This window comes from Schistocerca serialis, chromosome 11 (assembly GCF_023864345.2).
Source record: "Schistocerca serialis cubense isolate TAMUIC-IGC-003099 chromosome 11, iqSchSeri2.2, whole genome shotgun sequence".
In the NCBI taxonomy this organism is placed as follows: Eukaryota; Metazoa; Arthropoda; class Insecta; order Orthoptera; family Acrididae; genus Schistocerca; species Schistocerca serialis.
Genome location: NC_064648.1, coordinates 181,205,153 through 181,219,178, shown reverse-complemented (window position 1 = coordinate 181,219,178; position 14,026 = coordinate 181,205,153). Strand labels below are relative to the sequence as shown.

The following is a 14,026-nucleotide window of genomic DNA, read 5'->3' as shown; positions in this document are numbered from 1 at the left end:
CAACACACGCAGGTGCCACAACAAACCGGCATGCCACCCAGAAAAGCACCAACTAGATTCATATAAGGCAATGCTCAACAAAATGCATAAAAACCCATTATAAACAGCTGACCAAACTAATGGACGAAACACTATTAAAGAAACTTGAGCAACTTCAACATTTGCCCTATATGAGGCTGAAGGTCAACAAGTGCTAGATATAGCCCTTAACTTACAAATACTCCACCTAGCTAACAAAGGAAAATGAATGAATTTACTTCAAGAAATTGAAATTTATTCCCACAGATTTGTGTCATTGTATGGTGCTCTAAATAACCAAACAGAATACCACGACAAAAATTTTCTAAATAATCTCTATAATTTGCTAGTACAACCACACAAAGCACAGCCATGAAAAAACATTATGAGATGTGAGCCAATCCAATGAATATATGAATGGTCTTTAAATATGTCTGCTTGTGTCTGTATGTGTGGATGGATATGTGCGTGTGTGCGAGTGTATACCTGTCCTTTTTTCCCCCTAAGGTAAGTCTTTCCGCTCCCGGGATTGGAATGACTCCTTACCCTCTCCCTTAAAACCCACTTCCTTTCATCTTCCCCTCTCCTTCCCTCTTTCCTGATGAGGCAACAGTTTGTTGCGAAAGCTTGTATTTTGTGTGTATGTTTGTGTTTGTTTGTGTGTCTATCGACCTGCCAGCGCTTTCGTTCGGTAAGTCACCTCATCTTTGTTTTTATATATGAATATAGTAGTTCTTTTCATGTAAGTGCTTTCTGTCTCTATTGTTTGCAAATGTCGCTCCGACTTATTAAATAGCCACACAGATTACTCACCACACTCATGCTAAACAATTTTTATACATTTTAGTTATACAGAAGCTTAAAACTAGAACTAGTACTTTCAGAATACGTAAGAAAAATATAACTTTGACCATACATATAATTTTTTGATGTAAACAAAGTCATCAGTCAGAAACATAGCAGACACTGCACTGCTTTTATGCAAGATACAAGTGAAAAAGTGTTTGTGCCACATCTATAAATGCAAAAATCTGAACAACAAGCTGAGTAGAAAGAAAGTAAAGCTAACCATTAATGTACCATAAATATAAAACTCACAAAGTGTAGTAGCTACGCAAAACTATTTCACACAGGCCAGCTGCAGCATCCATACTGATGTCACTGTGTTAACAACCTACTTACTGAAGATTCAGATATGTACTATGCCAACTAAAGATGGATGAAAGCTCAAAATGCATACTGGCATGAATAAAAATACATAAAAAATGGCTGGCTCTTGCAATTATTGAAATAATAAAATAAGATGAAATAAATTCAGTTGTCTAGTAATACCTTTGAATGGAGCATAGCCATTCGAGGGTGGATAGAGGAGAAGGAATTGTAGAAAATTAAATAAGTCTTGAAGTTACTCTCGCGTTATCTACTATCCAAAGTAAAGGGATCGTTTTTCAATACCAGTGTTATTTTTAACTGTGAGGCATTATCCTTCACAGTAAATGAATCATGAAAATGCAAGGTACTATCATTACGTCTCCGAGAAAAAAAGATTGCATGGTATGGAGATCAGTGAAAACTGGGGACAGGAGAATAATGTATGGAGACAGCAGACTGTTCCATGAATTTTGAAGAAGATTTGTTGATTGGGGGTTAATGGATGAAACAGCAAGGTCATCACTCCCTCAATTGAAGGGTACTTCATTTAGTGAAATCCATTAAGTACATTTTCTGAAGACCAAAGTCCATATTAGCAATAAGACCAATTTATTGAAGGTACCACCGGTGTTAGAGCTGTGAAAGAATTTATGGCAAACTATTTGGATCAGGCTGGCACATTGGTCAGAAAACACAAGGTGTCTCCCATACCTCATCCTATGGCAAGAAAAGGACCATCTCACGTCTGCCCCCTCTAGTGTTCTAATCGGCAGATTCAGAACAGTAAAAGTGGGAAGATTACAAAATGCAACAGATATCAGCTGTACCATCAATAATAAAACATGATGGGAGAAATAGATTAGGCGGCAGGTGGGCATCCCCAAGGCTCTACATGCAGCAGCAGTCATCCCAACCACTGCTGTCCTGCCACTACTCCATTTTAGTCAAGGTGAAAAGGAACACCTACAATTCAACAAAGTGCTACCTCTAAAACAGAAAATAGGATTCAGCAGACAAGTAGAGAAACTGCATCTAAAAGCAATTAAAACAGAGTAAGGGAGGCATGAAAGAGTGAACTGGTCAAGGAGGTCCCCCAGATCCAGCATATAGTGGGAGGTGCCCCATCTTCCTGGCTATCCCCTGAAGCTAGCTGAAAATCTTATAATTTAAAGGATAAAACACTTTCATAGAACACAATGGAGAACAAGTTCAACTGTCTGTGAACTGTCTGCCAACATTTGAGGCAAAGGATTTGGAAGGTCATGCATAGCATGATGAACCAGAAGAAGGAGTATTCAAACATGATATGAGCTACTGCCTATAAAGCTCCCCTACTACAACATGGCAATGGCTCATTGTGCAAAATAAAACTATGGGTTATCCTGATATGACCAATGTGGTTGCAACACTGTATGGTGGATTCCTTCTTGGAGTAACAGAGAGAATAGTGCCATGCAGTGGTAATCTCTTTGACAATATGTAATTTATTAGAAGTAGCAGTAGCCATCAAGACGGCATTTCATCTCCGAGTGAACAGAGGATTAATCTGTGTTCACAGATATGCACTTGTGATCAACAAAGCAACTAGGGTAGAAGTAATTGATTCTCTAGCCAAATTGTCAGCCAATTCATTGCTGGGATATCCACATGACTTGGGACCCAGAGAAAGATAAGTAAGCTCTCAGTATGACCAAGTTCAGCAAAAAGACCATGAATAGCAGAGACCACAGGGTAACAAGAGTAACACTGGTCAATGCTCATTGAGTCACTACGTATTAAAACGCAGTTGTAGGATGTCTGTTCAACAAAGTGGACAGCTCTGGTAACAGCTATCAGCTCCACATAAAAATACAAATGTTCCTGGGAACAAATGGTGTTCCTGACTGGCAGTGGATGTAAAAGCATATCCCGTCTTATCCCCAGTTTTAGAGCTGTCAATGTAAAAGGTGGTAGCAGCCTGAGACTCCTAAGGAACTAATGTAAGAGGTGCCGAAAGGACCTGGGGGCGACAGAGACTTTACGATCTTGAACTAGATCAGAGCTAATTAAGGACTTGTGCACCAACCAAGTCAGGGTGCAGAAGAAAACATGGGGAGCACATTCCATGGAGGAAAGACAGAGATCCTGGCACAGGGCTGAGAGGTGCTTTCCAACTGGTAATCCCATGGGGTTGGCATCTGGTGGTCAACACCTCTCGTATGCAAAAAGTATAGGAAAAGTTGGCTGATCAATGAATTGTCAAATGCCAATTGTATAGAAGGCCAAGAATTGGTACCATTGGAACTGAGGAGAATATCTATGGGACTAGTCCAGAAGGAACTAGTGGCCAGACGAACACCACAACGATGGAATGGGTCTAACCGTTTCAAAGGCAAAAGTGCAGTGGAGTCTAAACCTGGCAACCATAGTTCACTCAGGATTAGACCAGGGCCTGGTAATTACACACAAGAGTAGCATGATCCACACCCCAAGAAGTGTGCACAAGGAAGCTAAGACCATTAAGCTTTCCAATGCAACTACTCTTTAGTTGACAAACATGGGGCATCAGAGTCTACTTTTTAGCAAAAAGAATGTGGCTATTCAACAACTTCCAAGCACTGGGAGCCCAAGCACAGTTCTGGGTCATGATGGACCATAGTACGGTGGCAGAGTATCATAGCATAAATTTTTGCAGTAGAGAATTGGAAGCCATGGGGAACGGTCCACACAGAGGCCCATCAGATGGTGCCTTGGTGCTGGCATTCAGCTGAGGATACTGAATGGGGGCTGCATCAAATGCAAAAGTCATCAACACACAGCACAAGGATGACCAGCGGCCCAACCGAGGTTACTAACCCATTGATGGTGATGACGATAATAATAATAATGATGATGATGATGATGATGATGATGAGGAAGAGTGTGCCACTACAGATAGATCTCAGTGTGATGCTATTCTCTTGGACCTGTGGAGAGCTGACTGAAGAAGCATCAATGTGTACCATGAACAAACAGTGGGATAAAACAGATGAATACAAATCAGTACAAAAACCACCCTGAAGGACAAGAGCGGGAACAACTGTTGATCATTAGCAGCACAGAAGGTACAGAGCTCGGCCCACATCTGTGATGCAAAGACATATGTTCCCAAGGCAGTGATGTAACTTTCCTATTATTCCTTCCACTGCATTTAATTAGAGAGTGAGACTTAGCATGAAGTTGTTTAAAAATTATTCGGCTGGTCTATGAAGGGTGTCACTTGAAATGTTGCAGCTATTGCAATGACTTCAGCCCATCGTGGCACCAGTTGGTGGTGGAAGGGCCTCTAGAAATGGGAATAGCAGTTACAGCAGTGTGGGTGAAAGTTGTTGGAGACGTCTTGCACAAGCTTTTCATGCAGTCTGATGGAGAGGTGGTGAAGATAACAGCATTAATGAAAGGAACAATATTACAATGAAGGGAAGATACTGTCAAATCTACTAGGACATAACGAGCTCCAAGGCACGAGAAAAAGGAATAAAGCAACATGACCACATGATAAAAGAAATGGAAGACAATTTCCAGCACCACAGACCAAGATAGATGTATCAAAATATAAAAATAACATTTCAGCCAATTCTATAAAGAGAGCAGTTTACAAATGATCAACATGGGAAAATAATAACCAACAAGAGACACATACAAAAGGCATGGAAGATATTTTTCACAACTATTCAACTGCAATGATCCATGGTCTTGCTTTAGATTTGAAGAGTCACGTACAGCTGAGATACAAGTCATCACTGGATCAGTAAATGAAATACAGCAAACAATAAAGAAATTGAAGAATAACAAGGCTTGCAGTAAAGACCAGATTTAAGCCGAAGTATTAATAAACTGAAGATTACAATTGAAATTAGAGGTAGAAGCCTAACACAAGCCATTTGGAAGAAATTATATGTGCAGACTAGCTAACCACAGTCATATGCCCCAAATTTAAGAAAAATGATATCCCCCTCCCATGCGCAATATCTACAGAAGAATTACTCTACCCAATGTCATCTATAAAATCCTGTTAAACAGGCTGATCCCAGGAACTAAATATCTAATTGAGGACTATCAATGGTTTTTCCCCAAATTCACACCAACACTGAATGATTTATTCACTCTAATATGAACTACTGATAAAGTGCGGAAATTAAATGTAGATGTCCACACACTGTTTTTAGATTTTAAATGAGCTGACAATAATATACTTTATCACACTTTCTGGCTTGTAATGGGGAGTCTCAACTACCCTCAAAATTAATCATATTAACTAAAATGTGTATAAACAAAACTTTTTGACAAATAAAGGCATTGATAGGACTGTATGTACAATGGATTGAGACAAGGACACACCATTATTCAGAATCATCGCAGAGAAGAGTGATACGGAATTTAATAAAACTTACCAACAATGGATTCAACTTCAGGATGTTAATACTAATAGATTTTCCTTTGTGGGTGATTTAGAATTAGTATGCAGCTCCAAAGCAGAATTAATGAAAATAATGCAAAAACTAGGCACAATGGCTGATAAAAAGCAATTTGTATTAATGAATAGAGGATAAAACATCTGGTCATAAAGGAGGAGAATTCAAAGACATGCCCCTTTCACTGAGGATGGATACACTTTCAACACAATTGACCACATCATGTTTTTAGGAAGTCTGTTTAGTAAAGAAAACAGATGCCCACTTAGTAGCTGTTAAAGTAAAATCACACATTTGTACTAACATCAAGAAAAATATAACTTAGCAGTATCTTGAAGAGTCACTGTTATCATTCAAGTATCTTACCAGTAAAATTACACAAATACAAAGCTTCAATATACACAAAGCCGAAGAAAAACTATTGATATTTGAAAGAAAATATTTTTAAAAAATGTGAGCTTGTAATCAACAAACACAATGCAGTTGAAGTATCAGAAAAATTTACAACTACAGGGGTTGTATGAACACTGTAATATCATTGAAGCACCAAAGAAGCAATGATCATGTTGCACTGCTGACAACAATGTTGGAACACACCGTAGCAATAGTTGGAACTAGAGAAAGAGGAACACACAGAATTACAAGGCAAGTTAACATCTATAATAACAGAACTAGGATGGACGTCACCTCAGACAGACAGCCAAAACACTTGATGGAGGGAAACAGGAGGTCATAAAGCACATGTGTGGTCACAATAAGCCCTTTGCAAGTAAGGTCACTGTAAAAAGGATTATCTATATCACTGTAATCCCTGCTCGGATTCTGCTGATAACAGTCAGCAAATAATAGATGAGAATAAAGTCAAGCAGAGTAGTATGAGGGTGGTTTGAAAAGTTCTCAGAATCACCACGAGAGATCAGCACTAGTGCAACAATATGTTGTGATACTCATTGGAATGTTGCCTGTAAACATGTGCCACATCAAGTGCTCTAGGAAGAGAGCTGTGGCGGTGACGTGGCTCTGTTGTGGTTCCCACGTAGTGATTTGCAAAGATGGGGGGGGGGGGGGGGAGGGAGGGGGGAGATTCGAGCAGTGATTAAGTACTTTGTAAAGAAAGGTATGAAAGCAAAGGACATTGATGCTGATTTCCAGAATACACTGGGGGACTCTGCTCCTTCATATTCAACTGTTGCCAAGTGGACAAATAAATTTAAATTTGGTCAGGAGAGCTTAGATGATGATCCGCGCAGTGATCAGGCAAGATGTGTCGCTACTCCAGAAATCATTGCAAAAGTGTCCAAAATGGTCATGGAGTATCGCCGATTGAAAGTGTGTGAAATTGCTCATGCTTTCCAGATGTCATTTGAAAGGGTATGTCACATTTTAACTGAAGAATTAGAAATGAAAAAATTATTTGCAAGATGGGTGCCGCGAATCTTGACTCTGGACCAAAAACATATGACAATGGACATATCAGAACACTGTCGTGCCCATTTTAGGAGAAACGAACAAGATTTTTTGTGGCAGTTTGTGACCACAGAAGAAACTTTGGTGCACTATTATGTAGCAGAGACAAAACAACAGCCAAAGCAGTGGAAACACGCAGATTCTCCGCCACCAAAGAAAGCAAAGACAATTCCTTCTGGAGAAAGGTCATGGCATCAGTGTTCTGGGATGCGAAGGGGTTCTATTTTTATATTATCTCCCCACGGGGCAAACAATTACTGGAGAATACTATGATAACCTTCTGGACAAATAGCAACAAAAGATACTTGAAAAAAGGCCAGGTTTAGCAAGGAAGAAAGTCATCTTCCACCATGACAATGCGTGCCCGCACACGTGCCGTCGCCAAGGCAAAATTTCATGAACTAAGGTATGAACTGTTGCCACACCCACCTTATTCACCTGATATGGCTCTGTCAGACTTCCATCTCTTCCCAAAACTGAAAGTTTTTCTTGGTGGATGAAGATTCACTTCAAACAAAGAATAGGCAGAGTTGGCAACTATTTTGTAGGCCTGTAGGAAACTCATTCTGAGACAGGATCAAGGCACTGGAACATCGTTGGACCAAGCGCATTAATCTACAAGGAGACTACATTGAAAAATATAAAAAGTTTCAGTGATGTAAGTACTTTTTTTCTATTCCGTTCTGAGAACTATTCAAACCACCCTTGTACAAAACTACTTGTAATTACTAATAGGACTTAGCTCTAGGAAACATTCATTCTGTTTAATGAAGTCTCAATGTGAGCAATTAGCCAATGATTTTGACCTTTTTTTTTTAACTCTACATGTAATACGTGATTCATGTGAATGCTTACATTGTTCTCGGTTTCGTCCCACCCCAGATTTAGTCCAGGATCCTCTTTGATGCAATCAGTGAACCAAGACGCTCCTAATGGTTCATCAAGAAACTGAAAAAGAAAAAAGTATCCCAGTTGAAACTGGTTTATACCCTTGTGTACATTTATAAAAGGCAATTTGCAGGTCAACTATGAGCACACATTGCCCCAATTTCGCCATTTGATATTTTACAATACATGCTCAGCAGAGAATCTGACAGTACTTCATGCTGTTAACTGACATTTATCAACATGTGATAACCTCACAGTTTGCATCCAGTTACAGCATTGTTATGCTTCTTCCATTCACTCACATTTTACAACAACTTGTCCTCTATCTTTAATGACCGTATCATCCTGTCTACATTTATCAAGTCAAGTGTCCTCATTTTGATAAATTGAGCCCAGATGTGTCCAAGCACGCAAGTCGCATTTGGACAATGTTGTACGCTTACACCATTTCCAACAGTCTGATTTTTCCTTCTTTCCAAACATCATCCGTGTCTTATACTGGAACAAGGATCTTCTCCACAATCTTCAACACCAAATATTAAGTTTCTCATCACTGCCTTTGTGGCACTCAAGGACTCAGTTCTACTGAGCAACAGTGAGAATGTAACTGATGTCTGTTCAGAATTATTTTAAGATTGACAGCTACAAAGGCTGTGGTGGGGAAAGGCACATGAGAACAAGCATTCATCCAATGCCAAGAGGCTTGTAGCACAGGATCCACATGCAGTGTCAGACCATCACCCCCCGTGCCAAAACACTTCACATTTGCATGTAGTTTCAGGCAGCTTGCAGTCCTGTGGGATGATTTGTTGCATGCTGAGATTTCATTTGTTTTCATTTTTTACCACTGTGGACTTAATATTTTACCTGTTATAACTATTCTTTGCTGTATGACACTGAACAGTGTCAGAAGCAAGTACATAAATTAATATTTAGAGGAAAACTTCAGTGTCACTGTCTTGGCCAGGCATTGCCATAGAACGTGGGCTGAGAGAAATGCTTCGTGTGTTAGGTGCTTACACCATCAGTAACTATTCTTGATAATGGTTCCAGCCATTCTGTTGTTACTGACAAGATGCCTACCACGGAAAAGTGAAGATATGGAAAGATTCATCCTTTGACGTATCTTAGAAGCTAGGTTGAAGAAAGGCAAGATTTAGGAAAAGGTTTTCGTAGGGCGGACTGAAATTTTGAAGATAGTTGAGATAAAACACAAGCAGTGAAAAGTTATTTACAACTTGTACAGAAACCAGACAGCAATTAAAAGTTTCGAAGGGCATGAAAGGGAACAGATAATTGAGAAGGGACAGACTGGTGTTAATCAGTCTATACATTCAGCAAGCTAAGAAGGACACCAAGGAGAAATTTGGAAAGAGAACTGAAGTACAGGGAGAAGAAATCCATGATTTGTGTTTTGCTGATGATTCTGCAATTCTGTCAGACAACTACGGACTTGAAAGAGTAATTAAGGTAATGGATAGTATCTTGAAAAAAGGTTACAAGATGAACATAAATGATAGTTGAACAAAGGTAATGGAATGTAGTGCAATTAAATTAGGTGACACTGAGGGAATTAGAATAGGAAATGATACATTTAAAGTAATGGATAAAGTTTGTTATATGGCCAGCAACATAACTAATGGTGGCTGACATAGAGATGATATAAAGCAGACTGGAAATAGGAAGAAAAGTATTTCTGAAAAGAGGACATTGTTAATATCTGATGCAAACTGAAATATTCGGCAGTCCTTTGTGAAGGTATTTGTCTGGAGTGTAGCCCTTTATGGAAAAGAGAAATTTTAAAATGTGATGCTATGAAAGAACGTTGAAGTTTAGATGAGTACACGCAATAACAAATTAAGCAAAAAAGAACTCTAGTGCTTATCTTTACTAAAAGAAGGAATCAGTTGATAGAACACATCCTGACACGTGATCAAATTTTCAACTCAGTAATGGAAGGAAGAATGTGTATGTGGGAGGCGATGGGGAAAAGAGAGGTAGGATTGTAGAGGGTGACCAAGGCTTGAATACAGTAAGTAGGCTGAAATGGGTGTAGGCTACAGTAGTCATGCAGAGATAAAGAGGCTTTCACAGGGTTGATTAGTGTGGACAGTTGAGAGAGACTGATTAGTCTTTGGACTAAAGACAACAACAACTGTATAAAGCATAAAAATGCTGAATTTTGCATACTTTTCCACATTTCCCATTAGACGCATACTTTGTTACTGTCAGACTGTGATCTTTATACTTCCTGCAGTATAAATGTGGATGCTAATGTGAGTAGATATATTTGTTATCCATTCCATTAGATTCATTACAACTGAGCCATAGTAAAACATACTTAAATTTCATACAGCCACTTAAATTCTCTGACTATATCTTTATTCAGACCATCATCCAATTCTTCTTTTATTTGCACACTGGGTGGGTAAATCTAGACCTATGGTAACAGTAAAACAGACTGTACAGATTGCATTTATGCAGTCACTATCTCCACATATTACATGAACATATCACATACACTGAGGTGACAAGTAATGGGATACCTCCTAATATCGTGTCGGGCCTTCTTCTGCCTGGCATACCACAGCAAATTGATGTACCATGGAATCAACAGGTCATTGGAAGTCCCCTGCCCTGCTGATACATTGAGCCATGATGCCTTTATGTCCATCCATAAATGTCAAAGTATTACTGGTGCTGGATTTTGTGCATCATCTGATCTTTCAATAACGTCCCATAAATGTTCGATGGGATTCATGTTTGGGCAATTTGGGTGGCTAAATCATTTGCTCAAATTGTCCACAATATTCTTCAAACCAATCATGAACAATTGTGGTCTGGTGACATGGCACATTGTTGTCCATAAAAATTCCATTGTTGTTTGCAAACATGAAGTCCATGAACGGCTACAAATAGTATCCATGCAGCTGTACACAGCCTTTCTAGTCAATGATTGGTTCACTTTGACCAGAGGACCCAGTCCATTCCATGTAAGCACAGCCAGATCATTATGGAGCCATCGCCAGCTTGCACAGTGCCTTGTTGACACCTTGGGTCCATGGCTTTATGGGGTCCGCTACACACGAAACCTACCATCAGCTCTTACCAACTGAAATTGGGCTCAACTGCCCAATAGATATGGTCACAAGCCCAGGACATGTGATGCAGGCAATTTCATGCTATTAGCAAAGACACTGCATTGGCAGCTGCTGCCATAGCCCACTAATGCCAAATTCCGCTGCACTGTCCTAATGGATACATTTGATGAACATCCCACGTTGATTTCTACAGTTATATCACACAGTGTTTCTTGTCTCTTAGCACTGACAACTCTATGCAAATGCCACTGCTCTCAGTAGTAAAGTGAAGGCAAATAGCCACTGTATTGTCCATGGTGAGAGATAATGCCTGAAATTTGGTATTCTTGGCACACTCCTAACACTGCTGATCTCAGAAAACTGAATTTCCAAACAATTCCCGAAATGTAATGTCCCATGCGTCTAGCTCCAATCACAATTACATGTTCAAAATCTGTTAATTCCAGCTGTGCAGCCATAATCATGCCGGAAACCTTTCCACATGAAGCCCTTGAGTACAATGCACTGTCCTTTTATACCTTGAGTATGCAATACTACCACCATCTTTATATTTGCATATCGCTACCCCATAACGTTTGTCACCTTCGTGCATTTTAAATCTAACCACAGTACTTCTTCAGAATAAATGCCTAGTAATAGGCACTTATTTTTAATGAGAGAGAAATTCTGGATGACAGGAAGTCACTAAGGTGTATTTCAGTGACACTGATCAAAATATTACAAGAATGGTTGATGATAACATTTTTAAAAATTTACTAGAATATCACATTTCAATCTTCTCCCTATGCTCCTATTTTCAATCGTATTTTCTAGTTTCAATATTTCTATTCATCCACCGTTAATTATTTTATACAATATGGGCTATATCGTATGCAACGAACATCACATCTACACTCCACAAGCCACCTTATGGTGCATGGCAATGGGTACCCTGTACCACTACTAGTCATGTCATTTCCTCTCCTGTTCCTCTTGCAAAAAGAGTAGGAGAAAAATATTGTATGCCTCCATATGAGCCCTGATTTCTTGTACCTTATCTTCATGATTCTTATGCACAATGTATGTTGGTGGCAGTCGAATCATTTGGCAGTCAGCTTTAAATGCTGCTTCTCTAAATTTTCTCAATAGTTTCTCGAAAATAATGTTGTCTTCCCTCCAGGGAATGCCATTTGAGTTCCTGAAGCATCTCTGTAACACTTACGTGTTGTTTGAACCTACAGCTAACAAATCTGGCAGGCCCCCTTCAAATTACTTCAATCCAACCTGATAAAGATCCCAAACACTCGAGCAGTACTCAAGAATAGGTCGCACCAGTATCCTATATGTGGTCTCTTTTACTGGTGAATCAATCTTCCCTAAAATTCTCCCAATAAACTGAAGTTGACCATTCACCTTGCCTACCACAGTTCTCACAAGCTCATTCCATTTCATATCACTTTGCGTTATTATGGCCAGATATTTAAACTTAAATGTCAAGCAGGACAGTAATAATGCTGTATTCGAACATTATAGGTTTGTTATTCCTACTCATCCATGTTAACTTACATTTTTCCACATTTAGAGCTAGCTGCCATTCATCATACCAACCAGAAATTTTGTCCAAGTGATCTCTTGCCTTTCTACGATCACTCAACTTTGACACCTTACTACACGCCACAGCGTCATCAGCCACAGATTGCTGCCCCCCCTCTGTCCACCAAATCATTTATGCATACAGAGAACAGCAGTGGTCCCTCACACTTCCCTGGGGCACTCCTTGCAATACCCGTGTCTCTGATGAACATTCACCATGGAGGACAACATACTGGAATCTATTACTAACAAATCTTCGAGACACTCTCATATCTGTGAACTTACTCCATATACTCATACCTTCGTTAATAGGGTGCAATGAAACACCATGCCAAATGCTTTCCGGAAATCGAAAAATATGAAATTTACCTTACCCTTCATCCATAGTGTCCAGTACCTCACGTGAGAAAAAGGCAAGCTGAGTTTTGCACAATCAATGTTTTCTAAAACCATGCCAATTCATACACATAAGCTTCTCATTCTCGAAAAAGTTTACTATATTCGAACTGAGAATATATTCAAGGACTCTGCAGCAAACAGAAGTTAGGGGTATTGGTCTGTAATTTTGCAGGTCCATTCTTTTACCCTTCTTATATACTGGAGTCACCTGAACTCTTTTCCAGTCACTAGGCACTCTGCATTGGTCAAGAGATTCACAATAAATGCAAGGCTAAGTAAGGGGCCAATGACATAGAGTACTCTTTGTAAAACTGAATTGGATTTCCATCTGGATATGGTGATTTACTTCCTTTCAAATCTTTCAGTTGTTTCTCTATGCCAGGGATTCTTATTACTACGCTGTCCATATGAGAGTCTCTGATGGTCAAATTACAGTATGTTTGCACAATTCACTGTGTGAAAGATTTCTTGAAGATGAGATTTAAAACATCAGCTTTGGTTTTGCTATCTTCAACTGCCACACTGGACTCATTGGAATCAACAACAAGGGACTGAATGGCAGCCTTAGCAATTTTACATAGGACCAGAATTTTGGGTTTTCTGCCAGATCTTTTGCTATGGTGTGACAATGGTAGTAGTATGCTTCACACATAGATCTTTTCACAGACACACGAATCTCTAATAACCTTCACTTGGCATCATTTCTGTATAATTTTTTGAATCAAGAGTGCAACAGCTTCTGCTTCCTCAGCATCTTCCGAATTTTGTTATTAAACTGTGGTGGATGTTTTCCATCCTTTATCCATTTAGAAGGGATATAACTCTCCACGCCACAATTTACAATCTGCTTAAACTTTGCCCGCAATTCCTCTACATCCAAATCGGGTAGGGTTAGAATCTGAAATATTAAGTCAATGTTATCTATCTTGAAGGATTGTTAAATTGTAATATGGCCTGCACAGAGACAGCAGACACATACATACAGAGACTTGTAGC

At 39.4% G+C, this 14,026-nt stretch overlaps 1 protein-coding gene across 1 annotated transcript in view; it reads right to left on the bottom strand.

Annotated features, from left to right (window-relative positions):
• The window catches only part of LOC126426618 (uncharacterized), a 94,953-nt gene that overhangs the window by 68,674 nt on the left and 12,253 nt on the right, over positions 1-14,026 (bottom strand). Inside the window, exon 3 of the mRNA XM_050088508.1 lies at positions 7,926-8,018. Coding sequence (XP_049944465.1) covers positions 7,926-8,018 — 93 coding nt within the window. The remainder of the gene's footprint in view (positions 1-7,925; positions 8,019-14,026) is intronic.